The sequence below is a fragment of the Callithrix jacchus genome, chromosome 3, assembly GCF_049354715.1.
Source record: "Callithrix jacchus isolate 240 chromosome 3, calJac240_pri, whole genome shotgun sequence".
Taxonomy (NCBI): Eukaryota; Metazoa; Chordata; class Mammalia; order Primates; family Cebidae; genus Callithrix; species Callithrix jacchus.
The window spans coordinates 122,488,647-122,516,490 of NC_133504.1; the positions used below are offsets into that span (position 1 = coordinate 122,488,647).

Below are 27,844 nucleotides of genomic sequence, written 5' to 3' on the forward strand. Positions count from 1 at the left end.
CTCTGCCTCCCAGGTTCAAGCGATTCTCCTGCCTCAGCCTCCCGAGTAGCTGGGATTACAGGCATGTACTACCACATCTGGCTAATTTTGTATTTTTAGTAGAGACGAGGTTTCTCCATGTCAGGCTGGTCTCAAACTCCCAACCTCAGGTGATCCGCTGCCTCAGTCTCCCAAAGTGCTGGGACTACAGCTGTGAGCCACCATGCCCAGCCTTTTTTTTTTTTTTTTAGTACTTTTAAGTGTAGTAGGAAAGGATGCTTGATTATAGTTAGTCTTTTTAAAACAGGTTATATTTCATATTTTTTTCTCCTTCTAACCTCCAGTCCCTAATGTCATAATTTTGGCTGTTCTGGGGACTATATTCTTATAGTAAATGATAAAAAGTTTTGTTTGGGCAGGTGCAGTAGCTCACAGCTGTAATCCCAGCACTTTGGGAGACTGAAGTGGGAGGATCACTTGAGGCCAGGAGTTCGAGACCAGTCAGGGCAACATAGCAAGACATCATCTCTGCTAAAAATAAAAATTTTTAAAATTAGTCAAGTGTGGTGATGCATGCATGTAGTCCCAGCTAATCAGGAGGTTGACAGGGGAGGATTGCTTGAGTCTGAGTCTGTCAGTTGAGGCTGCAGTGAGCCATGATTGCACCATTACACTCCAGCCTAGTGACAGAGTGAGACCCTGTCTCACGAAACAAAAGAAATTGTGTTTATTTTGTGCTAGTTGTTCTTGGTGGTTTTAACTTTGAGGCACAATATCATAGCACCTAACCTATTCAGTTAAGTTTCTAGTTTGCTTGTTTATATTTCTTGACAGACTATAAACTCCTTGAGGGCTAGAGATTTACCTTGTTCACCAGAGTATTTCATTTACTATAAACAGTATCTCATGTAGTTAGATGCTTAATTAGTGGAGGGATTAGAGAGATGTAATATCAAAGGTAAAAAATGATTATTTCTCTAAGTACTGAAGTTACAGCTGGTGATTAATCATTGTTACTATTTTGAAAATGGTGAAATTAATTCCCAGAAGGAGAGAGAATACAGAAACAGTCATGGTGCTTTGCCATGAGTGTTATCTCTGAGTCTTAACTTGTCCCCTCTGCCTTGCTTCCTAGGATAAAACCACTGGAATCCAGGAATGTAGTAGATTTTGGTCCCCAGAGGAAAAAGGCAATGTGAATGGAAGGACTTGTACATAGCCTGAGGCAGCATTGAATTCTGGTGGGGATAAGAACAACCAAGATGCTAGTTCCCTCTACTGAGGGGTAGGCAAATAAAGAGACAAAGGGAGATACAAACATTAGCGGTTACCTTATGGATAATAGTTAGGAATATATTGTTTTGCTGTTGTAAATTACTTTTTAATAATGGCATTAATTTTGTTCCCATTTGTATGGCTAAGAAAATTTATTTCAGGCTAGTCTGATGGTAGTGGCTTATTAGAACTTATTAACATTAGTGTCACTAAAATTGGTATACAACTCCCCACTGCTAAATTTGACTGGCTGAAAGAAAATTTATTTCATGGTGGTTGATGACAAGGTGACTTTTTAATAGTTATTCTTGTGTTTGCTCCCTCAGCATTTGACATTGTGCAGCAAAGAAATGGTTATGGAGAAGCCCAGTCCGCTGCTTGTAGGGCGGGAGTTTGTGAGGCAATATTATACTTTGCTGAATAAAGCTCCAGAATATTTACACAGGTAAACTTTAAACAAATAATTTGGTATTTTTATTTACTTTTTTCTTGCATATGACTACATATATTTTGCATTTCTTGTCTCCTCATTACCCGACAGTATCTTTGTAAACTGTATTCAATATTTTATTCAATTGATGGCAAAAAGTGCTTTTGACTGCAACTCACAGTAACAAAAACACATTATGTCATATTCTAGTATATAACATATTCATATCTATATATGCACACACTTCTTATATGCACTCTAGATTTCATTTTTAGAGTCAGAGTCTTGCTGTGTCACCCAGTCTGGAGTCCCGTGGTATGATCATAGCTCACTACGGCCTCAAACTCTTGTCCTCAAGCGATCCTTTCATCTTGCAGCTTGCCTTCCCAAAGCACTGGGATTATAGGCATGAGCCACCAAGCCCAAACTTTATTATTTCACTAAAAAAAAAAAATCTTGGGGCCAGGCACGGTGGCTCAAGCCTGTAATCCCAGCACTTTGGGAGGCCGAGGCGGGTGGATCACGAGGTCAAGAGATCGAGACCATCTATCTGGTCGACATGGTGAAATCCCATCTCTACTAAAGTATAAAAAATTAGCTGGGCATGGTGGTGCGTGCCTGTAATCCCAGCTACTCGGGAGGCTGAGGCAGGAGAATTGGCTGAACCCAGGAGGTGGAAGTTGCGGTGAGCCGAGATCGCGCCATTGCACTCCAGCCTGGGTAACAAGAGCAAAACTCCGTCTCAAAAAAAAAAAAAAAAAAAAAAAAAAAATCTTGGGGGTCAGGTGCTGGAGAACTATATAAGGTTTACATGAGGCTGGATGCAGTGGCTCATGCCTGTAATCCCAACACTTTGGGAGGCCGAGGCAGGTGGATCTCTTGAGGTTAGGAGTTAAAGACCAGCCTGTCCAACATGGTGAAGCCTCATCTCTACTAAAGGTACAAAAAGTAGCTGAGCGTGGTGGCAGGCCTCTGTAGTCTCAGCTACTCAGGAGGCTTGATGCAGGAGAATTGCTTGAACTTGGGAAGTGGAGGCTGCAAATGAATAGAGATCACACCACTACACTCCAGCCTGGATGACAAAGTGAGACTCTGTCTCCAAAAAAAAAAAAAACCGTGGGTTTGACCAACTAATGAGTTCCAATATGTGAGGGAGTTTGGGGGAAGATACAGAATTAATACAGCCTTTTAATACCTGAAATTTGGTCTTTTCATGATTCAGGGGTTTTTGTTTTCTTTAGTGATAAAAAAAAAAAAAAACCACAAAGTTTAAAACAATAGGTCTCTACACCATCATGTTTAAACAATAACAGAATTCTGGTTTAGACCTAACTTATTTAACCAATGTCTTTCTTAATGAAAATTAAGGTTGTTGTAATTTTTCACTTGTGATAAGCAACACTGTAATGAGTATCCTGAAACATGCATTATTTGTGCATCTTGCTAGTTTTTTTCTCACTTTCCTGAAAATTTCATGCATCAAAGGTATGAGCGTTCTTGAGGCTTTTCATGTATATATACACAGATACACACACACACACACACACACACAGAGCCAAATTGTTCTGTATAAAAGTTTGCCAGTAGTACATGAGAGAAAATAGTTTAAATTTGAAAATAAGAGTAATGGTTAAAAGCATGGACTCTTGAGTTAGACTGACTGCATTTTTGTCTTGGCTGCCCCACTTGGTAGGTATATATTACCTTAGTGGGGGAGTTCATTTAACCTCTTCTGAGCCTCAGCTTGTCCATTTAGATAATAGCACTTCATGAGATTGTTAAGAAAGTTAAGTGAATCAGTATACATAATACACTAAAAACATTGCTTGGTATAAAGGAGGCTCTTACATGTTTTGATATCGGAGTTGCATTTTCTTTGTGAAAAAATTAACTTCACACCTTGGAGCTTAATTCAGAAAGATGTTAATTCTAATTGCTTTAGATAATGCCAGAGAAAGACTAATTCACATATACTTAGGAACAGTACAGAAATATTAAAAAGAAATTAGATGTTGGAGTAATTTTTGATTTTAGACTTGGTCTCTGAATTATTTCAGTTATTTTAAATCTAAACATTTTAAGCCTTTAGTTAGTACTCATTTGGAGATCTGAATATAGTATTAAACTCTGATTCCCAATCAAGTCCAGATAGCTGAGTCTTTGTATCTGAAGAAAAAAAACAGTGTCAATTACTATAGCATCTGTATTTAGAATGTACTAAATAGTCAAAACTATCCTATTTTCCACTTAACAAAAAATAGATGTGATAAGAATTAGATGTAAATATCTAATGATTGTCTACTTACTGTGCCAGATAAACTAAGCATTCTCTGTGCATTACTCATTTAATCCTTACGACAACCCTATGGAGTAATTACTTTTCCTGTTTTATTAGCAAGGAAACTGAACTTAAAGACCATAAGCAACTTACCTGTCCAAGATTACACAACTAATTAGTGACAGAGCCGGATCCTAGTTTATGACATCAGAATTCTACTGCCTCTTGACATTTTAGTGTTAATCATTAATTATGGTTTTGCAGATTTTATGGCAGGAATTCTTCCTATGTTCATGGTGGAGTAGATGCTAGTGGAAAGCCCCAAGAAGCTGTTTATGGCCAAAATGTAAGTATCAATTTCATGTATAGTTTAGAAATTTTGTGTTAAGATGGAGATTTTTAAAAATAGCCTTCTTGTGTCCATGGATTTTTTTTCAGTATGATTGTTAGTTATAACTGACATTTGTGTTTGACAATCAATGTCAAGCATGCTTTGAGTTCTTAAACATGATTTTTGTATGAAACATGGTGTTATATTGAGACAGCTGCAAAGGAGAATATGGTATGTTTTATGTCATTGATGTATTCTATACATGAGATAGTGGAGATGGTATACTAAGTTTATACAAATCTGAGCTAAACCCTATGCTATAGGAATGCACAGAAATGTATGTTTCCTGTGGCCTAACAGGGAAGGAAGACTTTGTGTAGAGGATGTGAGACTATAACATTTGGTGTTATCAAACAAGAAGAAATTAAAAGTAGACCAAAAAAATAGCATCAGCAAATACACAGTAAAATTATGTGTAAATTCAAGGAGCAGTCAACACAATTTGTGAGAATGACTACTTACTACAGAAAAGTGGAAGAAAGCTGCATAAAGGCCAGATTGTTGTGCAATATCAGAGAGCTGTTGGGATTTCTTGTTTAGGAGCATCAGTCTGGCAGTGTTGCATAGCATGGTCAGCGGATTCAGTTCAGGCAGGAGGATTAAGTAGTTAATATTGTAGAGTTGTAAGGAAATCAGTGAGAGTAGGTAATAATATTGTGTAGGTAATGCAGTATCACAAGAGTTTATATTTTTCCTCCTTCCTTAATAAAGGATATACACCACAAAGTATTATCTCTGAACTTCAGTGAATGTCATACTAAAATTCGTCATGTGGATGCTCATGCAACCTTGAGTGATGGAGTAGTTGTCCAGGTCATGGGTTTGCTGTCTAACAGTGGACAACCAGAAAGGAAGTTTATGCAAACCTTTGTTCTGGCTCCTGAAGTAAGTTTCTCATTTCACTTGGTTTATATTTATATGATTGAATTTGGCTGTTCCTAGTTGGTTGGAAGTGTCCAATGGTTTCTTCTAATAAGTTTAGATTTGCATAGTGCTATTTTTGAGAAATTTGTGTTTGACCTGTTTGTTTGAGAGCACGCGCGTGTCTGTGTATATGCATATGCTTTGACTATTTGGAATTAAAGTCAGATACTGATACAAGTGTGCAGAGGGATGATTAAGATTACATTAATATAGAAAATATTAGCTGGGTGTAGTGGCAGTCACCTGTAATCCCAGCTATAGTGGTGGGCGCCTATAGTCGCAGCTACTTGGGAGGCTGAGGCAGGAGAGTCGCTTGACCCCGGGGGGGCAGAGGTTGCAGTGAGCTGAGATGGCCCCACTGCACTCCAGTCCGAGCAACAGAGGAGACTCTGTCTCAAAAAAAAAAAAAAAAGATTACATTAATAGTACAAAAGTACAGGTATATTTGAAAGATTACATTTGAAAACAAAATAGAAAAATTCTGTTAGTTTCTTTTTTATTAAATAGCTGTTTCTTGAGTTCTGCTAGGTTGGTGCAAAAGGAATTGTGGGTTTTGCTGTTACATTTTTTTGAGTGACCTTTTTACTTTATGTAAACAGCATAGCATGTTCAGCATTGGATAATTATATTGAGTCCAAATTATTTCTCTAGTATTAAAATGAGAAATTGTGTATGCCATGTAATTTGCTCTTTTATGTAATACCAGATTTCTGGCTATTTATGGAATAAATGTTGTCTCCTGTAGGGATCTGTTCCAAATAAATTCTATGTTCACAATGATATGTTTCGTTATGAAGATGAAGTGTTTGGTGATTCTGAGCCTGAACTTGATGAAGGTGAGGTTATTTTGAAGATAACGAAGATAGAAGGGTTCTGTTGGTACTCTTGATGGACTAATTTTTCTAAGTATGAAGCTTAAGGAAATTTGCTTCTTTATTGTAACTGAGTCAAACATCCTTTTGTTGTTTTGTTGTTGGTGTCTTTTTGTTGCCGTTGCTGTTATAAAGAGATGTCCATTATTTGAAGTTATATGAAATTTGGATGTCAAGAAAAAAGGTTCCCTTCAGTCTCCTCCCCTGTAGATAACCAAGTTTGGTGCCTATTGGAGAAGGTGTTTGGATTCTATACTTGGCAACATGTATTTTTATAAATATGGAATCACACTGACTCAAAGCTCTTTTTTTTTTTTAATGTACTACGTCTTTATTGGCCATCCATGTTGTGGCTATGCCATGATTATTTAATTGATTTTTCATTGTCATGCAGTGGTTAGTTTCTTTATCACTGTTGCTCTATTAAATAGATGTGACAAAGGAAACTAAATTGTGCCTTTAATGTAACTTATTTCCTACCTTTTTCTTACTAAAAGATTTTTTTTCTAATAGAGTACAATAAATATTAAACTTCATCCTTACTTTTCAGTTTTTGAGAGAACGGGATATTGCAGTTGAATGCCTTTGAGGAAAGAAAAATGTTTTTTTGGCTGAGTGCCTTGGCTCATGCCTGTAATCCCAGTGTTTTGGGAGGCCAAGGTGGGCAGATCATTTGAGGCCAGAAGTTTGAGACCAGCCTGGCCAACACAGTGAACCTCCATCTCTATTAAAAAAAAATTTTTTTTTTAATTAGCTGGGCATGGTGGTATATACCTGTAACACTAGCTACTCAGGAGGCTGAGGCAGGAGAATTATTTGAACCTGGAAGGCGGAGGTTGCAGTGAGCTGAGATCATACCACTGCACTCAAGCCTGGGCAACAGAGTCAGATGCCCATCTCAAAAAAAAAGAAAGAAAATTGTCTAATTTTCTTTTGTGCTATCATACCACTTCCTTAAACATGTTAAAAATATGTGCATTAGAAATTGTGAAGCCTCTTTAAGAAAGATGTGCTGTATTATGTATTGCCAGAATCAGAAGATGAAGTAGAAGAGGAACAAGAAGAAAGACAACCATCTCCTGAACCTGTGCAAGAAAATGCAAACAGTGGTTACTACGAAGCTCACCCTGTGACGTAAGAATAGTATTTGCAAGATTACATTTGGTGTAAACTGTCAGCAAGGTGGTTTTTGTTCCTAGAATTATTGCTGGAACTAAATTTTTGATAAAACCACCTATTAGGTCAGCATTTGAGTACCTATTGTATATTTGCAAGAAATTTGGAAATAACTGTTTTATTTAAAAATTGAATATGGCTTGCACCAAAATAGTGGTTCCTTACTGAAAATGTAGTGTTTAAGACAACATAGAGTAAGCATTTTCTTTTTATAAAATAAGGTTTGTAGTTAGCACTAAAGTAAACATTCTTAGTAATTCAGTTTTTAAATGGTGGGGTTAAAGAACTGCTACTTGAGAATATTATTCCTTTCTGCCTTACAGTTCATTTTGGAATTTTGCTTTGAATATTTTGTAGATCTAGGACAGGTTATTGGCATATGACTAGTTACACCCACTGGATTAGAGAGAAATTGAATTTTGTCTTACTTGAACTCCTACTAAAAAGTGAACTAAATATTTTATTGTAGTAATGGCATAGAGGAGCCTTTGGAAGAATCCTCTCATGAACCTGAACCTGAGCCAGAATCTGAAACAAAGACTGAAGAGCTGAAACCACAAGTGGAGGAGAAGAACTTAGAAGAATTAGAGGAGAAGTCTGCTACTCCTCCTCCGGCAGAACCTGTTTCTCTGCCACAAGAACCACCAAAGGTTAGATCAAAGGAACTCTTTAGACTTACAACATCACATGTTCAAATTTGGTGCCATTAATCAAGTATGGCCTTTGTTCTATTAATGTTAAATTGTTGAGTAAATTATGTATATGAAATAAGCTGTGGGGTTTTTTTTGTTATCCTGAGAAAATTTTGTTTCCCTGCCCCGCAATATACTCCTCTAAGAGTGAAATTTATAACTTAAGATGAATGCTTGTCTGTATGCAGTGTTTAGTAACTTATATGAAATTATTTGAATCCATGTATAAGGCTGTCAGTTGTTCTTTCATTCTGTATTAAATTCTCTGAGCACAGATGCACCAGGAGTCATGCAGTTTCCCAACTTAAACAAGTTGGTCTATAATTAAAAGAAGAGATACCCGTTGTTTGTGGTTTAAATGGGATCAGTTTCCTTTCTACACCAATTAAACTATCTTGGAAAGATGAGTGACACCCTTAGTGTATCATGTAAGCCTACCTAAAACTTCTTTTATCTTTCTTCAAAGTCGAAGGTTAAAGTATATTTGGGTAGTGATAGGAGATTCTTTGTTCAATTTGTGAATGTCAGAGTTTCCAGCTAATACTCTCTTCTTTCCTAACCTTCCCTCTCCCTTTAACACCATCACACACCCTGTCTCACCCCCAAAGGAGAAATAAATTGGTTCATTAGGTTCAGATTTTTCTAGCATGTTAGTGGTTTTGTTTGCCACTTGCTCATCTAGAGTATGCAGGAACTTGCTTGTGGTTTTATTTAGTAGTCAGACAAAATAGTTATAAGTAAGCTTGCATAATGAGATTTTGAAAGCTGGCACATAGACTGGCATGTGTGTGTGTGCCTTTCTTTTAGGAGTCTTCCAATATAGAGCAATAGTTTAGAAATGAAAAGAAAATATATATTTGGAAGTTTCCCTGTAGGAATGTTGGTGGTTTTCCATGATTAGTAGTCTAGGTTTGTTGCATTTCCTGCAGGCTTTCTCCTGGGCTTCAGTGACCAGTAAAAACCTGCCTCCTAGTGGTACTGTTTCTTCCTCTGGAATTCCACCCCATGTTAAAGCACCAGTCTCACAGGTAACCAATCTGTGAACACATTGGATTGTATCCTTGTTACATTGCCAACTGCTTATTTTTTAAATACTTTTTAAAATGAGTCAATCAGAAATTATGGATTAAATATACAAAAAACTTGTATTAAATGTCAGTGCACCCACTTTAAATGTCAAATCTCCATTCATCATCTATATAGGTGGTATTTGGGGTTTGGGTGTGTGAAATACAGATTAAGTTGGTTTTTACCAATATGCAGTATTGTCATTTAAAAGGCTTCTTAAAATAACAGAATGTTCCTTTTTAAAAAGCTTCAGCAAAAATATTTTAGGTAAGAAATTCGGAGAAGCACAAAGTAGTGTGGCGTAATACAGAATCATTTTTAAAAAGAAAACAAAACTTTTTAACATACGCTGCCTAAGCTCTCGGTGTGTACATGGTTCACACCACTTAATTGAAGCCTGTACCAACTTATGACTGTAGTGTTCACCTTAACTGATCATTCTAGTATTCTGCTTTTTGTCTGTTTGTCATCTTACCATTTCAGAGCTTTCAAAAATGTGAAAATAAGACACTGCCTACCTAAGAAGTTTGTTACATTTAGTTGAGAATGAACTAAATTCTAATTAAGTTTATCAGCATATAAAGGGTGTCCAATTTTTTTGCCCTGTATTTGGCATTAAACTTCATTCCACTAGAAAATTTATGCTTAAAATGTTAATGTATAAATGTCTTTTATAGGTTCTAAACAGTGAAATTTTGAGGTTTTAAAGGTAGCAAGTTTTATAGTTTTTCTGGTGTTAGGACACGTGATCAGCTACATAAAAGTAGAATGTGCCCATGATACTTTCTTTGTTTTTATTTGGATATTCAGGAAATATGTGATTACCCTTATGTAAGATGGCTACCCAGAGTTCCATTTAACAAAGAAAATCCTCAGTATTGTGTGTGCTTTTCAGCCCATCTGGAGACCCAATAAATGACTTTTGGCCCTTCTGAAATCTTCATTTCCTATCAGATTTGGATTTGGAACCTTTGGATTATTTCATTTCAGAGAGTTTAAACAGTTAAAAGTTAAAATAGCTAGTTCTTATGCCTTTGATATGTGGCAAGCATTGTGTGAAGCACTTTTTATTCTCAGTGAATCCTCACAACCACCCTCTTAGGGTGAGTACCATTATTTCTATTTTAGAGATAGAAAAATTGAGGCCTAGAGTAACTCACAGTCGTGTGCATAGTAGGGGTGGGCTTTGAAGTCATGCAGTTGGACATGAGTCCATATGTGACTCATGTAAACGTTTATTTTTTTGAGACAGCGTCTCGTTCTGTAGCCCAGGCTGGAGTGTGGTGGCAGTGGCACTATCTTTGCTCACTGCAACCTCTGCCTCCCCAGCTCAAGTGATTCACCTGCCTCAGCCTCCTGAATAGCTGGGATTATAGGTGCCTGCCACCATGCCTGGCTAATTTTTGTATTTTTAGTAAGGAGGGGGTTTCGCCATGTTGGCTGGGCTGGTCTCGAACTCCTGCCCTCAAGTGATCCACCCGCCTTGCCCTCCCAAAATGCTGGGATTACAGGAGTGAGCCACTGTGCTCCGCCTCATGTAAACCTTATACAGTTCTCCAGCACGTTGCTGAAGAGTTATGTATTTATCTTAGCTGTATTTACATCAAAGAGGATTATATCAAAGACGTGTCTCTTACCCAGAAAAATACCTTCATATATATCTTTAGTAGTTTTCCTTAGTTTGAGTATTTTTGAAGTTAGTTTTCAAGTTGTAGGAAATGAAGTTGTATTTCCTATGCCACCCTGTTAATAAAACAAAAATTTTAAATGTTTAGAATTTAAACTTTAAAAGAACGTTCTAATCTCTAGGCTATACGTAAAATGGATTCATGATATTTCTACTTGATTTAATAATCCTTCAATTTTACCTTTTGTGTAGTATTCATTTCCTTGTACTTTGAACATAGGTTATGGAAATTAATTCCAGGGTATTGGTAGGCATTAACTTAGAAGTAGGTAAGTTAATTTCTTGAAAAAGGATTTTGTCTGGAAATTGACTAGTTCACCTTAAATAGCTTATGTTTAATTGAAGGGCTTATTATTTGTGGTTATACCTGCTTTTATTGACTTAATTTGATGATTCTGTACTTATTTCATATTCTGTTTGACCTTCATTTGTGGGTTTGTCATTTGATCATACTTTCTGGTTGCATGGAATTAATTTTAAAGCCCTCATAGTACTGTGTGGCATATTGGCCATTTTATCTGTTCAGAAAAACTAGTTTTAATCATGAAACTGGAGATGTGAAGAGTCATAAGTATGCAGCTGGCTTAGTTAACATATGTCAATCAGTTACTGAAGGGGACATTGGTAGCTTTTTGTTGTTGTATTTTTCTTGAACTGGCATCATCAGATATCTAAAGTCAGATTCCTAAATCAATGGCATGAATTATTTGTAAGATGTTGGAAATTATTAATATTTAACTTTATCTGTTTTTAATTTTCATCCTTAAAGGAAAAGGAAGAACTTTATTTTGCTACCTGTAGTTACTTGTGTTTTGATCATCTGTTTTGAAAAGAATTTAAATCAGTCAAGATCAGGGCCTCAAGTTCTTTGATAACATTTGGATTGGATGAGTCTAAGGTTTTTCTTAAATTTTGTAATAAAGGTACATTTGCTATTTTTATTAATTGCCAGTAATACACTAGCTTCATTAAAATTTAACAGAGTACATTTATTCTCTGATTCTGTTTTACATTCATAATGAAGTATGCTTTTAGACCCCCTTAGCTGAAGTTTCTAAATAACTGCCTTTTTCAGCATCACATTTTGCATCAAATTATTATGTAGAATTAAACTCCAAATATAGATAGCAGTGGCCTCAGAGCTGTTAACTTAAGTATCCTTAAGTAGACATAGCACATTATCCTGCATGTTTTGGATCAGAGAACTAAAAATGTAATTTAATTTAAACCAGTAGTTACTGAACATCTATGTCTAATAGCATTGTGCTTGGTTCTTTGGGTGATGTAAAAATAAGATATGGGCCCAGGCACAGCATGCCTGTAGTCTCAGCTACTTGGGAGGCTGAGGCAGGAGGATCACTTGAGCCCAGGAATTTGAGGTTATAGTGAACTAAGATTGTGCCACTGCACTTGAGCCTGGGCAGTAGAGTAAGACCATATCTCTCTGAAAAAAATAAAAGATATGGATCTTATAAGAGTAAATACATATAAATAATTTTTTAAAAACTGGAGAGAGTTAAAATAACTCATAACTGTAGAATCATAGAATATGGTAAACAACTTCATATTGAGGGAAATGGGACATTGATACAAAGAAACAGAATTTGGGAAGAGGCAGGCAAGCTCTGTTAAACTGTTAGCAAAGGAGTTAATATCTCTTTTTTGGTAACAGTGGCTGAAATCATTTACATTAAATTCTCATTTTTGAAAGAAGCATTTTTGTATCAAAATTTGTCCTTGTAAATTACACTATCTGTTGTATAATTAAAGAATTTGAGCCACTGCATGGACTGAGGTCCTCAGAGATGACCATCTTTAAATATGGAACTGAAATTACTAGCTTTCTGATTTGAGGACATGTTTTCCATATCCTGTTGGGTATTTTCAGCATCCTTTGTAGGTTCATCTTATTTTGTGTCTCCTTGGACCATAAATATTTGGGTAGTAGAAGGTCCGAGGAAGTTGGGAATACTGAAAAAGCTGTTGTCTTGAGGGAAAGGTAATAGCAGATGCCAATGTAATTTTGTTTTAAAAATAATTATATGTTTAATTCAGCAGTTGGCAGAAACTTTTGGTAGGCATCTTAAGCTGTTCTATTACTCCCAGCCTCCTAGTTAGGGAAAATCACTGGGGCCAATACTTCAAATGTGTATTTTTCTCTTAAGAAAGAACAGTAGGGAGTTAAAGGAGTTTGACTATCTGAGTTGCTACATACAGGTTTCTATAAGTTTCTGTTATCTTTTTAGCATGCATTTTAACTTAAGGTAGCAATTTTAGGTGTTAGAGCAAGCTAATTTTTATACTTTGAACTACAAAAATACTGATTTTAAGATTATGGGCAGAGATTTAGGCAATACTAATGAGCACTATTACATTTGAAGGACAGCAAACTAGATTTTCAGAAATTATGTGTTATGGATTTTTGTCTTAAGATAAAGATGGCTTTTAATTTTGTTTATTTACATGGAGTGGTTCATCTTGCATTTTTGTGATTTTTTTTTTTTTTTGGTAGCAATACTTTTTATGCTATTTCAGTATTGATACAACTTTAATGAAAAAATATAACTGTAAAAAGCATCTTATTGTGAGTTATACAGCCTTGAGTGGGAAAACAAAAGCTACCTACAGTCCTAGATTGGTACAGAATATCTTGATAAAAATTTATTTTTCATATACATAGGACACTATGTTAAAAACATTCTAAACTTAAAGCTATCATTATGTCTACTAGAGACTTGTTAGTTGCTTTAGTTGATTTTTCTCCTGTGGAGTGTTTTTTACAATGTGTTTTTTCCTTTATATTTTAGCCAAGAGTTGAAGCTAAACCAGAAGTTCAATCTCAGCCACCTCGTGTGCGTGAACAGCGACCTAGAGAACGACCTGGTTTCCCTCCTAGAGGACCAAGACCAGGTGAGTCAGCTCTGCCTTTAGCATTTAACATTTGTAGGGTTGGAAAAGACTGAACTTTAAAAAAACCCAAAAACTATGATGTGTTCTGTACACAGACCTGTATAGTATCAAATTGCTTAAAGATGTGATGTGAGCAACCTGCTAAAATAGTATCTGTGGTGAATAACCAGTTTTTAGGGAGGATTGGTTGACATGCAATGGAGACATGTTTTGAAGGAGTAAAAGACTTAAAATTTATTTGGTTATTGTCACTGGTTTTAAGAATTCAAAACCAAGCTGCCAGTAACCTACTCTCTTAGCACTGTCTCTTCACAGATAAACAGTAAGCACACCTAGATTCTTATTTTGATTTTTAAGTAAGTTGCCATGATTTTTGACTTGTTTACATAGTTAGCTATACATGTAATACCTTTATTTGAACTGTATAAGAATTTTTAGATTGCTTTTGAAAGGAGATGGGAGAGATGGAGATAGTGACTATCACATTTACAATGTTTTTTGTTTTTTAAAGTAAACTAGAAGTTGTAAATTTGTCACTGATTAAACTTAGGATCTTGAGTGAGACCTTAAATTCTGAGCTTTTGTGTCAAACATTACACAAATTATTCTTGTGTATGCCTCACTGTGTTCTGTGTTATTGAGAGAGTCAAATAAGATTTTATTTATATCTATATACATATACACTTAAAATGTATAGACTACATAAATGTGATAATTGCTGTTAAAATTTATTGATTTTGCTGTAATGTCATATAGCCAAATAATTTTGAATTTCAAAAGACTAAGCAAATATTTAGTAGTCTGTACCTCACTATCTGAAGTCTGCTTGGCTCCTGGGTGATGGCAGCAGTTTGGTTAAGGAGGAATACCTGTAATACTAATACTTGATTTTTGTATAATCAGTCTAGTAGATCTAGAAGAAGCTATTTTAGCAACCTAGTCATTGTCCTCACTTTACATTTTAGTGTCATGCTGTTTTCTAACCTACTAATAATAGGTACTTTTGCCTCTTTTTCAAGAAGCTCACCTAGTCTTATTAAGCTAAAACAGGAATATCAATAGTAAGTGATTTTTACATTCATTCCTTTGAAGTAGTTTTTATGATATTGTAAACTTTAATATCTGTTCTATTTCTCTTTTCAGGCAGAGGAGATATGGAACAGAATGACTCTGACAACCGTAGAATAATTCGCTATCCAGATAGTCATCAACTTTTTGTTGGTAACTTGCCACATGATATTGATGAAAATGAACTGAAAGAATTCTTCATGAGTAAGTGATTTATTTTGCTGTAAGTTTTTAAATCATTTTAAATTAAGCAAGAAGCATATAGAGCTTTTTCAATAACTACTTTTTAAAAAATGTTTCTCTCTATACTGTGTCCAGCTACCAGTCTCACCTCAATTGAGAGGAAGGGAGTAGATGACTATATCAGATGTTTCTCCGTGACTGCTTAGTGTTGACTTGGTCTGGCTCAACAGAGTTTAGAAGATAAATCAGACTGGATAAATCAGTCATAAATTCAGAGATAAAGGATTCATTTGGCAAATGGGTCAATATATTAGGAGAAACTACATTGTCTTTCCAAATTATGCAGTTAACTTTACTTTTGAAAGGAGTAACAAAGATGCAGAAAGGCAGGCAGGCTACTTGGTATCTTAGGTGACTGCCTGCTTGAATAAATGTACCTTAGCTATCACTGTGTGTGGAAGCTTGCGAGTTTTCTTTTAAAATGGATCAAGGAGATAAGATTATTCATCCTGAACAATTACAGCCATCAAAGTATTCTGTTAAAAATATTTAACTCTTGATGTAATATATATTTTCACAGGTTTTGGAAACGTTGTGGAACTTCGCATCAATACCAAGGGTGTTGGGGGAAAGCTTCCAAATTTTGGTTTTGTGGTTTTTGATGACTCTGAACCAGTTCAGAGAATCTTAATCGCGAAAGTAAGTGATTTAAAGGGCATATTTCAAGACTATTATTTCTGTTGTATATATTAATTTGGGGTATTTAAAAACCATAGAGAATCTTTTAATAGTAAAGCTAAAAATAGTTAATTATTAAAGAGTATTTATGCAGTGAATAAAGATTTGTTAGCAGTTTTAAAGTCTTTAAGATGTGGATTATTTAAATTTTGTTACTTGCTTTGCTGAAAAAGGTGGGAGAGATTGCATGTTAAGAATTTTCGTAGGTTATAGTGGCTCACACTTGTAATCTCAGCACTTTGGGAAGTTATGGCAGAAGGATTGCTTGACCCTAGCAGAGTTCAAGACCAGCCTGGGCAACAATGAGACATCATATCTACCAAAAAGAAAAAGTAGCTGGCTGTGGTGGTGGACACCTATTATTATCCCAGCTACTCAGGAGGCTAAGGTGGGAGGATCACTTGTGCCCGGGATGTCATGTCTGCAGTGAGCCATGATTGTGCCACTGGCTGTTCACCAGCCTAGGTTATAGCTGAGACCTTGTCTCTAGTGGAGTGGGGTGGGATGGGGGGTTACGCTTATCTAACTTATCTGTTCAGAGTAATACATTTCTATTGCTGTCTAACTTGCCCATGTAAATATTTTTCTCCTCTTTTATAAAGCCGATTATGTTTCGAGGAGAAGTACGTTTAAATGTGGAAGAGAAAAAAACAAGAGCTGCAAGAGAGCGAGAAACCAGAGGTGGTGGTGATGATCGCAGGGATATTAGGCGCAATGATCGAGGTCCTGGTGGTCCCCGTGGAATTGTGGGTGGCGGAATGATGCGTGATCGTGATGGAAGAGGACCTCCTCCAAGAGGTGGCATGGCACAGAAACTTGGCTCTGGAAGAGGAACCGGGCAAATGGAAGGCCGCTTCACAGGACAGCGTCGCTGAAGCTCCACTGTTGGCATAGTCTTGGCAGTGGTACAATATTCATCGTGTTTGCATTCTTGTTAATTTTTTTTTTGGCTTTGGAATGTGACACAGCCTTTTTGATCATTTCTTTGATGTGAAAAGCATCTTTTGGTTATCAGTTAAATTGAGGTGGACATTATTACCCCAGTTTCACAACAGGATTCACATTGTTAATTTATAAATCTAGACTTGGAGAATTAAGGACTGAGAACTGACCATATTTTAAACTATCTACGACAAAGTGAACTTAAAAGGACATGCCCACTGAATTCAGGTCCTTTGAGTCAAAAAAAATCTTCTGCTGCACATTTTGTTTAAGTGTTACTGTTTCTGCCTGTTAATTTTGGGAATACAAATAGTGCAATTTGTGCAATTGGAGAATCTTGCCTTTTTTCTTGGCTCCCCTCAAAAATACAAACCAACAGAAACTTATTATGCACTCATCAAAATGCACTAATGGGTACTCTGAACTCATTAACATTGACATCTGCAACAGGTGGCAACAGGGAAAAAAATCTTTCATCTTCTTTTCCAGTAGAGAATAGTTTGTGAAATGATGAGGGCATTTTATCTGCTTGCTGTGACCAGCGTGTGTACACATAAACCTTAACAAGACTACAAGTATATTCCAGAAGGAAATCATTTTAGTTATGAACTAAATAACAAAAAATAGAACTTCAAATGCTATGGTCTTGACTATTAGACCAGATTTAGTAGCTCCATATCTAAGATTTTTCTACCTGCCCCTCTTCAGTACAGGGATGGCTGGCTGCTCAACACACTCCTCCTCCCCTTTTTCCTTTCTTTAAGCTGTGTACAGTGATAATTGTCTTACTGTATTTTTGTTCTCTGGTAATGTAATAAGCATGATGGTGCCTTCTATTAATACATCATTCCAGTCTTGCTGGTAATTTTGTACAGTATAGTGTATGAATTGCTGTGCTGCAAAGCCAAACAGCTGCAAAATGTTGAAAAATCATCGAAATGTATAAAAATTGCAGTATCTTTAAAATCAGTAAAATGGACTAGCATATTATTTATCTTGTTCTTTAGTTAACAACTTTGTGTTCTCTGTGGGAGGGAGGGAGTCCTGTGTGTTTGTGGGGAGAGGGAAGGAGGAAGTCAGTTATTTGAGTAAGTGTCTAGTTGACTTTTCTCTTGGCTAGAATGTGGACGTTGAAACGTATCACTTCAGCGCTTGGAAATGTCAGTCAGCTTGATGTACATTTTTAGTGACATTTTAAAAGCAGTCAGATTCCATAAATGGCAAGTAAGCCTGAAGTGAGGATACTGCAATTTTCAGAGAAAAGAACAGCAGCTCTTAAGTGTTTGCATTTTCTATTTGGGGGGCAGGGAACTGTCATTCATTTTGCACAATTCTTGAACTGATGTCAGCACCCGAGTGGCTCCTGAATTTAAGTCTGGGACGACATCTTTTATTTTTACATGAATCTTTAAACAATTCTGTGAGCAAAGTTTGTAGCTGCTGGATTATTGTCTGTCTTTATAGCAAGTTCCAGTAAACCACAAGTATGGCAAAGCTTATCCAATTTTATACTTGGAGCAATCAGTAAATACCAGTTTCTGATGTTTCAGGCAGGAAGTGAGGTAAATAAGTGTGACCACTTAAAGCTGCTCATTAGCATGGAAGACTTCTCCGTTCTATCTTTGTAAAACAAACAAGATATGCACTTGACATAGCAAATTGGTTCTGAATTATGCAACTGTTTGCTATTTAGTAAACTAGCAAATGATGGATGTATTTTGTTTTTTATGTACTGGGCAATATGAGTAAAATCTGTCTCTTTTTTCCCCTTTGAATGAGGTCTTCCATGTTTGAGGAAAAGTCTTGCACTATTGGATATATTTTGGGGACGCAGATTTTCATCGTTTCCATTTTGGGGGGCTTAAGGATTCTTTTTTTGTTTGTTTGTTTGAAACAGTTTTATACTTTCTGATGTATAGTACTTGAAGTTCTTACCAGAAAATTACTTTGGAGTTTTGAAGCCTTTATTAATACTACTTTCAAAGAAGCAGCTGTTTTATTGTCAATGTTTTTTTCGCCCCAAGCATATTTTCCTCTATTCTTCTATTTCTATTTCCCATTTTTTATATATACACATATATAAAATTTCCAATTCAGGATATTGCCCTGCCATCCATGAAAACTGTTCTGGCACCAAAAGTAATGACAAATGTTAAGTGTAATAGAAAAGTAGAGCAAAGAGCCATTCAGCTTCAGTCTTTACATACCATGAATAAAACATTAAAACATCATATGGAGAAGTTTACATGGTGATTGTTCACCTGCAGTACTGTGGACTTTTAACATTTTGTCCTCTTTTCAGTGAACCAGAGTAAAAATATTCATCTACCATTACTGTTATTTGCTGATTTTTGTTTTATTTTTTGATGGTAATATTCTATCCTTATGACACTATTGCAACCAAATTGGCTTTACCATCTTGGCTTTAGTAGGTATAGAAGACAATGGATTACCATCTTTATTGCTGTAATGTGTTAAGCATTATATGCTAGTAGAATCTAGTTTAATTGTTTCAGGTGGAAAGTATTTTGAGTTTCCATTTTGAATGTGTTTGGACTAAACAATAAACTACTGATGTCTGCAGCATTTATCTATGTCCCTAATTTAATCTATAGTTCTTATGTCCCCAGATGTTTTCTCCCAGTTGCATTTCATACAGACTAAGTGGGAATAATAAGAAGTTGGGTTTTAGAACAATTTATTTGTGAAATTTGATATATGAAAAAAGTAAAACATTTAAGTAACACTTGATCATTGTAAGAGATCTACCCCAGTCCAGTTAGACAGCTGGTATACAGGTTGAATGTTAGAAGAGAATAATAAGTAGTAAGAACAGTGAGAATGATTTAAAGTAGACTACAATTTTGGATTTTCTAAAGTATTTCTGCCTTGTATCTCACAAGGAAAGGAGAAAGGAAGGGATGAGAAGATTGAGGTTACCTGAAGTTATGGACATGACTCAAGTTCAGAAACTGAAACTAATTTATTAAGCTCTGCAAGAATATTGATGTAATCAGCCATACTTAGTCATGCTTTCAATGAAAAATGAGGTCCTAAAGCGTGTAATTTTAGAACCTAAACGGGATGATACATTTGAATTTTACCTGACATTAATAACACTTTAAGATTCCTAAATCAGTCTTCACAAATTTGTACTGGGGAGAAACCAGAATAACTATTGCTTAATCTTAGTGGGGAAGGAAGAATTAAACCTTTTGTAAACTGACTTTTAGTTATAATATAATTTATCTAACTGGCTATGGATGGAATAAAATGTATATCCCACACTGTTGAAAATAGGTTCAAATTTGAAACAGCAAATTATTACTTGGTCCCGGGAATTAATATGGAACAACATATTTGAAAATCTTAGCCATGCAAGAGGTTGAGTTGTTCATCATAATTTATATTTTACCTACAGATCAATAAAGACCCTTGATTTTTTTTTTAATTTTGTGTTCATAAGACTTCCTAGCTAGAAGACTGTTTTGATCAGTTTGATGCCAGCCCTCTAATTTACTTAAAATTACTGGATAAACAGTTTAAGTCATGAAAGAAATTTGTGATTTAAGTACATTCACATAGAAAATAATTTGCAACATTAAGTCAAATTCCTAAATTATGAATTTCTGGCAGTTTTTGATAAATAAGGACTGTAACTGTTTATGTAGTACATGTACACATGTTTTACATGCTTCAGAAATAGAAGTCTAGAATTTAAAAAAATTTTTAAAATGTTTTTAGCATTATCAAATATTTGGCAAAGTAAGTACTGATTCAGAATTAAGCATTAACAGAAACATTACTAGCCTTCTGTTATTTGCCAAATTAACTGATCTTTGTCTTTGACCTCTTAACATTTGGTAAAGCTGGCTGCCCCCTTGAAATGCTTTCACTTTTGTGACATTATTCTTTTAACTGGTCCTGTTTTTCTATTGTCACCATACCCTACTAGTTCCTTCTGTCTCGTCTGTTTTCCCCACAAAATTTCTCTGGGTGGTTTTATTTAGGCCAGGCACTACATTGGGTTCAATATATTATCCACTCAGTCAATTCCAGATACTGTATGATGGTCAAGAGCAGAAATTTGGAGACAGCCTGGGCTTGGATGGCAGCTCCACCATTCAATGGTAAGTGTTTTTCTGTGCCTGTTACCTCATTTGTGAAATGAGATGGGTGATTGTGAGGACTCAGAGAGTTAGCATGTAAAGCACCTACAATGGTGTTACCTGTTTTTTTTCGTTGTTATTGTTTTGTTTTGCTTTTCTTGAGATGGAGTCTTGTGGCTGTTGGTCAGGCTGGAGTGCAATGGTTTGATCTCAGCTCACTGCAGCCTCTGCCTCCTGGATTCCAGCATTTCTCCTGCCTCAGCCTCCCAAATAGCCAAGATTACAGGTGCCTGCCACCACACCAGGATAATTTTTGTGTTTTTAGTAGAGACAAGGTTTCACTATGTTGGCCAGGCTGGTCACGAACTCCTGATCTCAGATGATTCACCCACCTCGGCCTCCCAAAGTGCTGGGATTACAGGTGTGAACCACCATGTGGCTAGTGTTAGCTGTTACTGACTCAATTGCATTTCTACTGTCTACCTACCCTGTGTTCCAAAAACGTGTCTTTTTAAATACCATTTTAGTCAGTTCCCTTTTGATAATTCAAAATTGGCAAGTCCAAAACAATGTATGGTTTTTTTCTGTGCAACTTAACCTGTGTATTCCTGGCTCTGTAATGATGAACATCTCTTTTTCTGATTTAATCAGTCTAGAAATGTTTGAAATCTCATCTTTAACATTCAGTACTTTCTCTGGCTCCCTCCTCCTTTATTTTCCCTGCCACAAGACTTGTTCCTGTTATTCTAACTTACACTGTCTCATTCAGTTCATTAACTACTGAACTTTAAAATAACAGGCACTGTTCTAGGTGCTACTAAGAAATAATTAGGCCAGGTGCGGTGGCTCATGCCTGTAATCCTAGCACTCTGAGAGGCTGAGGTGGGGGTGTGGGTGGATCACCTGAGGTCAAGAGTTCAAGACTGGCCTGATGAACATGGTGAAACCCGGTCTCTACTGAAACTACAAAAAATTAGCCTGGCATGGTGGCACATACCCGTAACCCCAGCTACTGAAGATGCTGAGGTAGAAGAATCACTTGAACCTAGCAGGCAGAGATTGCAGTGAGCTGAGATTGCACCATTGCACTCTAGCCTGGGCAACAAGAGCGAAACCCCATCTCAAAAAAGAAAATAAAAGTGAAATGATTAAACAAAATACTACTCAAAAAGGCCCCTGAAGCCCTGTGGAGAAATTGGGTGCGTGTTTAGATGGGTAGCTAGGGGAAAGAGTAGTTGGCCTCACAGGTCTTTATCCCAACCAAATGCAGTGGGGAAGTTGGTGATTTTTGGCAGGTAGGTAGGTGTAGGAGGAAGGTAATGAGTGACAGGATTTCTATTTTGAAATGTCTCTTGCTACAGAATAAACAAATTGAAGGAGTTCAATAATGAATGGGAGTAGACCAGGTAAAGGGATGTTGCAATACTTCAGTCAAGAGCTATGATAGCTTAGACTAGAGTGGCAGTGTTAGAAACCTAAAGTTGATGCATTTGGAAGATTTGAAGGTAAAATGTCCAGGTCTTGGTGAGGGAAATGGTGGTATGAAAGAAGAATCTGAAGTTCCTCACTTGTATAATTGCAGAAGTAAAATGTTATGTGAAGGATGGGAACACAAGGGGAAAAAAGCATTAAAGGAAGGACGGGAGTGCTTGAGAAAAGCTTTATGGGATTTTTATGTAAGAAGTGAAAAGATCAGTCTAACTAGGAGTGTTTGTAACTTTGTACGTTATGTTTGGCTCCCTTGACTTATGCCTTTTTTATTTTGAAAATGATACATGAAATATATATATTTTACCACAATTAAAAACAAATATATCTGCACATGATGGAAAACACAGATGATCCAAAATAATGAACTCCCATAATGTAGCCCATAGATGGTTACTATAAATGACTTGGCATACATATTTTTTCTTTCAGATATGTTTTAGATAGTTCATTGTTCTAGTGAAGATCAACCATTGAACATTGTTTATTAAGCACCTCTGTGCACTAGGAACTCTACACTAGGACATGTTCTTGATGTTAAGGATACATGAATAGGCCATTGGTCTCCCAGAGAGTAGTTACTTGATAATGGAGAAGTAGCTGTAAATGTGATGTAGAACATTAAGATAATACAAAGCCTCTCAGTGACAACTTGAGACAGGTGTTCCCCAGTCACCCATTCTAGAGTTGACATTTAATGCAGGTGCATGCCACCATAAGGACTAGCTAATGCATTATATAAAACTGGAAAAATTTGGAGGGTAAATGAAAAAGGCTGGATGGAGTGAGTCAAGGAATGGCAGAGTAGTAAGATAAGAGGTGACGTAGAAGACAGGATTCTCCCAAGATCGTAAGCCAGGGTAAGGAGTTTATTTGGATTTCTTTTTTTCTAATTGCCATAGAAAGCCATTAAAGAAAAAAGATTTGGAGTGATAAAATATGCTGTACTGAAAATAGGTGGTACAATAACAAGAATGGAAGCAGAACTGATAAGATTTTATAGTCTAGGACTGTTACATCTGAGGGAGAGAAATAGCATCTGGTTTAATTTAAGCAAGCTAAGTGTACTTGTTTACAGCCAAAGATATGGAGGCTCAGGATACTATAATATGAGGCAATTTGAATGATGGATTGTCAAAGTGTCAATCTGCTTTAAAGGGTGACACAGGCCAGGCATGGTGGCTCACACCTGTAATCTTAGCACATTGGGAGGCTGAAGCAGGAAGGAAACTTGAGCCTAGGAATTTAAGACCAGTCTGGGCAACATGGAGAGACATGGTCTCCACAAAAAATAAATTAACCAAGCATGTTAGCACATGCCCGTGGTCTCATCTACTCAGGAGGCTGATGTTGGAGGATCACTTGAGCCCAGGACTTGGTGTCCAGCCTGGACAACAGAGCGAGACCTTGTCTCAAAAATAAAAGGCTATAAAATCAACCTCAGAATGACTAATTTTAGAAAAGGGGTTTTAAACACCAGGAATTTGTACTTTGAATGCAATGCATGTTTATCCTGGCTTTATTTTAGAAAATCATAAACTCAGTCTCCATACTAGCAGGCCTAAAATTAAGGATCCCTTAATCAGGAATTAATTGAGGAAGCACAGTATTAAGTAATAAGGCAGAGTGGAGACTTGGAACAGAAGTTAATAGATGTTGAATACTGTGTTTATGAATTGAAAAAAGGAATATTTTTTGATGATCTGTCATTTTATATACATTATACCTTTTATTCTGATAACTCTCTTTTTGTTTTTTAAGAGGTGAACTATAGCTTGGAGAGGTTAAAAACAACAAAAAAACTGCCTGACACAGTGACAAGCTTTTTGGAACAGAAAGCAGCTGTGAGAGATTTCATTGGAAGGTGACTTGGAATGACTTAGTGTTTCAAGGCAAACATAATAAAGTAACACATATATGTGAAAGATGTGAGAACTTGTATAGCCATCAATGAATATTAGCACTGAGTATGTGCCAGAAACTTGCCTAGATGGTGGCTGGCAGTACAGCAGACATCACCTACCATTAGGATTTGTATTTTGAAGGAGAGAGGCAGCAAGCATGTTAATTTCAGTTCTGATTTGTCCTGGGCAGAATACAACCTATTTGATTCTAATGGTAATCCTATGAGAGAAGTACGATTTATAGAAGGGTTAACTCAGGCACAGTAGGGTTGGCTATTCAAGATCACATGGCTAATTGGAGTAGAACTAGTAGAGGATGAATAGTGACTGGAGTTGGGGCTGTTCTACCGAGAATGGTAATGAAAAGAGGTATACCTAAGATTTGCAGAGAAGGCAGCCATGAGTAAACCTAGGGGTAGAGTGTTCCAAGTGAAAATTCGGAGGCCCTGTTTTTGGAAGGAGCTTGGTATCTTAAACGGCAATAAGAAGGCCAGTATGGCTCTAATGATAATGCAGATGATATTAAGAGGTAGGTAGATATTAAGTGGTAGGTAGAGCTAAATTGAGGGTGGCCTTGTATTTTCAATTTTACTTTTGGGATTGTGGAGATCTGAACGTTGATGTGATCTGAATTAGGAAGAGCTGTCACGTGACAGGTGATGGTAGCTTGGTTAAGGGTTGTAGCAATGGATATACAGCGGTTAGTGGTCAGCTAATAAGATGTTTTAGAGACAGAACCTATAAAAGTTGCTTAGGGGTTGTATTTTGAATGTGAGGGAGGGAATAGTCAAGGGTGACTCATAGGGTTTTGGGGCAGCTAGGATGGAAGGCTACGGGTACTCATAGGGAAAGAGGAGAAGTGGATTGAGGAGGGAAATCAACAGTTCTATTTTAGCTATGTTAAGTTTCACATGCCAGTTGGATAGCCAAGAAGAAATGTCAGGCAATTAAATGTGTGATTCTGGAGTTCTGAGAAGTCTGTGCTGTGAATGGTGCAAATAGATCTTTGCAGCCTTTGGATTAAATGAGATCACTTAAGAGAAAAGGCTGATGTACTTCCAAAATTTAGGATTATAGTACAGGAGAGGAGCACACAAAGAAAACAAGGAGACAAAATATAAGTATTGGTGTCATGGAAAGCCAAGTTTCAAGAGTTTATCAGAAGGAAAGAATAGGCAGTTGTGTCAAATGCTGCTAAAAGTTCAAATAAAATAGCAAGTGAATTAGAGTGGGCTAAGTGCTATAATAAATAGGTCCCAAAATGTCTAATGGCTCAGATACAATAGTTTTTTCTCCCCTTCCCATAAAAAGTAGGCCGGGTGAGGCGGCTCACACCTGTAATCCCAGCACTTTGGGAGGCCAAGGCGGGTGGATCATGAGGTCATGAGTTCAAGACCAGCCTGGCCAACATGGTGAAACTCCGTCTCTACTAAAAATACAAAACTTAGCTGGGTGTGGTAAAGTGCCTGTAATCTCAGCTACTTGGGAGACTGAGGCAGAGAATTGCTTGCACCCAGGATGCGGAGGTTGCAGCAAGCCGAGATCATGCTACTGCACTCCAGCCTGGGTGACAGAGTGAGACTGTCTCAAAAAAAAAAAAAGTATTAGAGTGGCAGCGAAAAGGCAAGTGGTCTGGCCCTCCCTCCACTTAGCTGTTTAGGGACACGGGAAAGAAGACTCTACCAACTTCAATAGGTAGCTTCAAGATCACAGAGTCATCTCTAATTTAACCAACTAAAAGGGGAAAAGAGCATGGAGGCTCATGAGCGCTAGATTTTTATGGGCCAGGAATGGGAACATACACATCTCATATTCCACTGGCTTGAATTTAATCACATAGCATCCCCAACTTTCATGGAGGTTGCAAAAAATAAGCCATGCATACAGGCAAAAGAGGAATCAGCTTATTGTGAGTAGCTAGTAATCTCCACCACAGATGTCTTTGGCAGGATGTAGGTCATAGTGACTTTGTAAGAACTATTTCAATGAAGTAATAAGGATGAAGCCCAAGAGAGGACTGGAGATCAGAAATGGAACTAATGAACACTGACTTTTTCTGTAGTTTTGCTATGAGGATGAACAGAGGAATGGGGTGAGGCTAGAAGGAAATGAAAAATAAGGGTAATAAGAGGCATGTTACCAGTGCAAACAAAGAGTGTAAACTATTTTATTGATTGCCACAGTTATCTAAGTAGGAAAGAATATATACTATTTTTAATATTTGAGGAATGGATTCCTATGGTCACAACCACTATGGTATAGATGTTGGTGTGGTACATATTCAATCAACTTGGCAAAATAAGTGGCACATTATACTGTAGGTTTTCAAATCTAGTCTTCATAATCTTTTAATATAGTAATCAGGTCATTAAACTACCAGTTTTAGCAAATGTCCTCCCATCAAAGAATCTTAAAACTTCAAAGTGAGTCAGTCCATTTTCGTAACAAAATGGGGAAATGTATTCATAGTTGCATGTTCTACAATATACTGATAATTAAGAACCTTTTGTAGTCTACAGATTTTATGGCCCTTTCACTTGGTGACTCAATTGAGCTGATGCCAAAAACTCATCAATCAGGATCTCATGGAGCCTAAGTGAGTGGCTTTCGGGAGGCATTACTGGATGATGGGCAAGAAAATGGCCCAAGCACATTGTTTTTGGACGTCAAGATATGTAGAAAATGATTGTTGTGGAGAGTAATTTAAGAGATGATTGCTAATGTTCAGGAACTAGATTTTAAGCAGTTTGACCAAGGTAATTAACCACTGGGAGATTAATGCAAACTAACCAAACTCACAAAAGACTATAAAGAGAATGTCTATTTCTTAATGTACGAGAAAGAATGAATACCTTAACATTAATTACTAATACCTTAAGGTTGACTAGGGTATAATGTAGACATGTGCCCGCTATCCAGGACACTCTATTCCCTAAATCAAAGTAGTGTAGAGACCAAAATGATTATGAAACGTTTAGTTATCATGATTAAAAAGTGTTATTTTACTGGCCTTATGGCTTCCTCGCTGCCTCAGATCCCTTGAAAATGGGGAAAGCCTTGTTCCTGGGTGACTTAAGCCTGTGCATGATTCTGACCTACTAGTCTTGCTCAGTCATGGATTGAGCCGCATTTTTGCATTTAAGGCAAGTTTTATCGCAAGCCCCAACTCCATCCCATATGGGGTGCCGTATGTGGGTGTTGTGCAAGCCTTCCAGATCCTCAGCCATCCCAGCGCTTTCCTCATTCCATTCACGCCCCCTTCCCCTTCCTCCATCTCAAAGTGTTTTCCCTCACTTTCAATGGCCAGACTGGCCTCCCCAGGGTCCCTCCTAAGGTCAGGTCTGTCATCACCTACCTGCCTTCCACCTTGCCTCGCCTACTAATCAGTCACCTCCTAGACTGTCACCGTCATCTCCTACCTGGCTCAGATTTCCAGGAAAGCATGGAATCGCGGTCAGGCCGCGCCTTCGCGACTCAGGGCGCCCGGCTCCCACCCTCCTCCCCGCCCCAGCGGCATGACTGTGAGGGACACCTTATCGCACTCTGCATAGTCTTCGCAGTGGGCGCCACAATCGCCTCCTGCCCCCCGCGAAGGAAGAAAGGCGCCTCCTGGCGAGAACCAAGGCGTTTGGGGACGCAGGGCCTCTGCGCGTAAGGGAGCAGAACCTGGGCCGAGCCCTAGGTGAAGGGGCTGGGTGGTTGGCCCTTAGCCAATCATGGCTCGTGACGA

The 27,844-nt window shown here is 37.2% G+C and overlaps 1 protein-coding gene and 1 long non-coding RNA gene across 23 annotated transcripts in view; one reads left to right on the plus strand and one right to left on the minus strand.

Annotated features, from left to right (window-relative positions):
• G3BP2 (G3BP stress granule assembly factor 2) overlaps nt 1–19,199 on the plus strand; it is an 88,771-nt gene extending 69,572 nt beyond the window's left edge. For 12 of the 22 annotated variants that reach the window (XM_035293538.3, XM_035293537.3, XM_078367071.1 and 9 more), the window contains 11 exons: nt 1,581–1,699; nt 4,227–4,308; nt 5,065–5,238; nt 6,023–6,113; nt 7,181–7,283; nt 7,795–7,975; nt 8,947–9,045; nt 13,580–13,682; nt 14,826–14,954; nt 15,514–15,632; nt 16,274–19,199. In XM_035293538.3, the coding sequence (XP_035149429.1) occupies nt 1,605–1,699; nt 4,227–4,308; nt 5,065–5,238; nt 6,023–6,113; nt 7,181–7,283; nt 7,795–7,975; nt 8,947–9,045; nt 13,580–13,682; nt 14,826–14,954; nt 15,514–15,632; nt 16,274–16,546 (1,449 nt within the window). In that variant the 5' untranslated portion in view covers nt 1,581–1,604 and the 3' untranslated portion in view covers nt 16,547–19,199. The remainder of the gene's footprint in view (nt 1–1,580; nt 1,700–4,226; nt 4,309–5,064; nt 5,239–6,022; nt 6,114–7,180; nt 7,284–7,794; nt 7,976–8,946; nt 9,046–13,579; nt 13,683–14,825; nt 14,955–15,513; nt 15,633–16,273) is intronic. The other 10 variants (XM_078367074.1, XM_035293547.3, XM_078367075.1 and 7 more) reach the window with 1 other exon arrangement.
• Nucleotides 3,594–27,794, minus strand: LOC118152271 (uncharacterized). The gene is made up of 4 exons (XR_004740868.3): nt 27,647–27,794; nt 10,723–10,828; nt 5,521–5,666; nt 3,594–3,850 (listed from the first exon to the last, which is right to left on the minus strand). It is a non-coding gene; the product is annotated as an uncharacterized LOC118152271 (long non-coding RNA).
• Nucleotides 27,795–27,844: the final 50 nt, after the last annotated feature.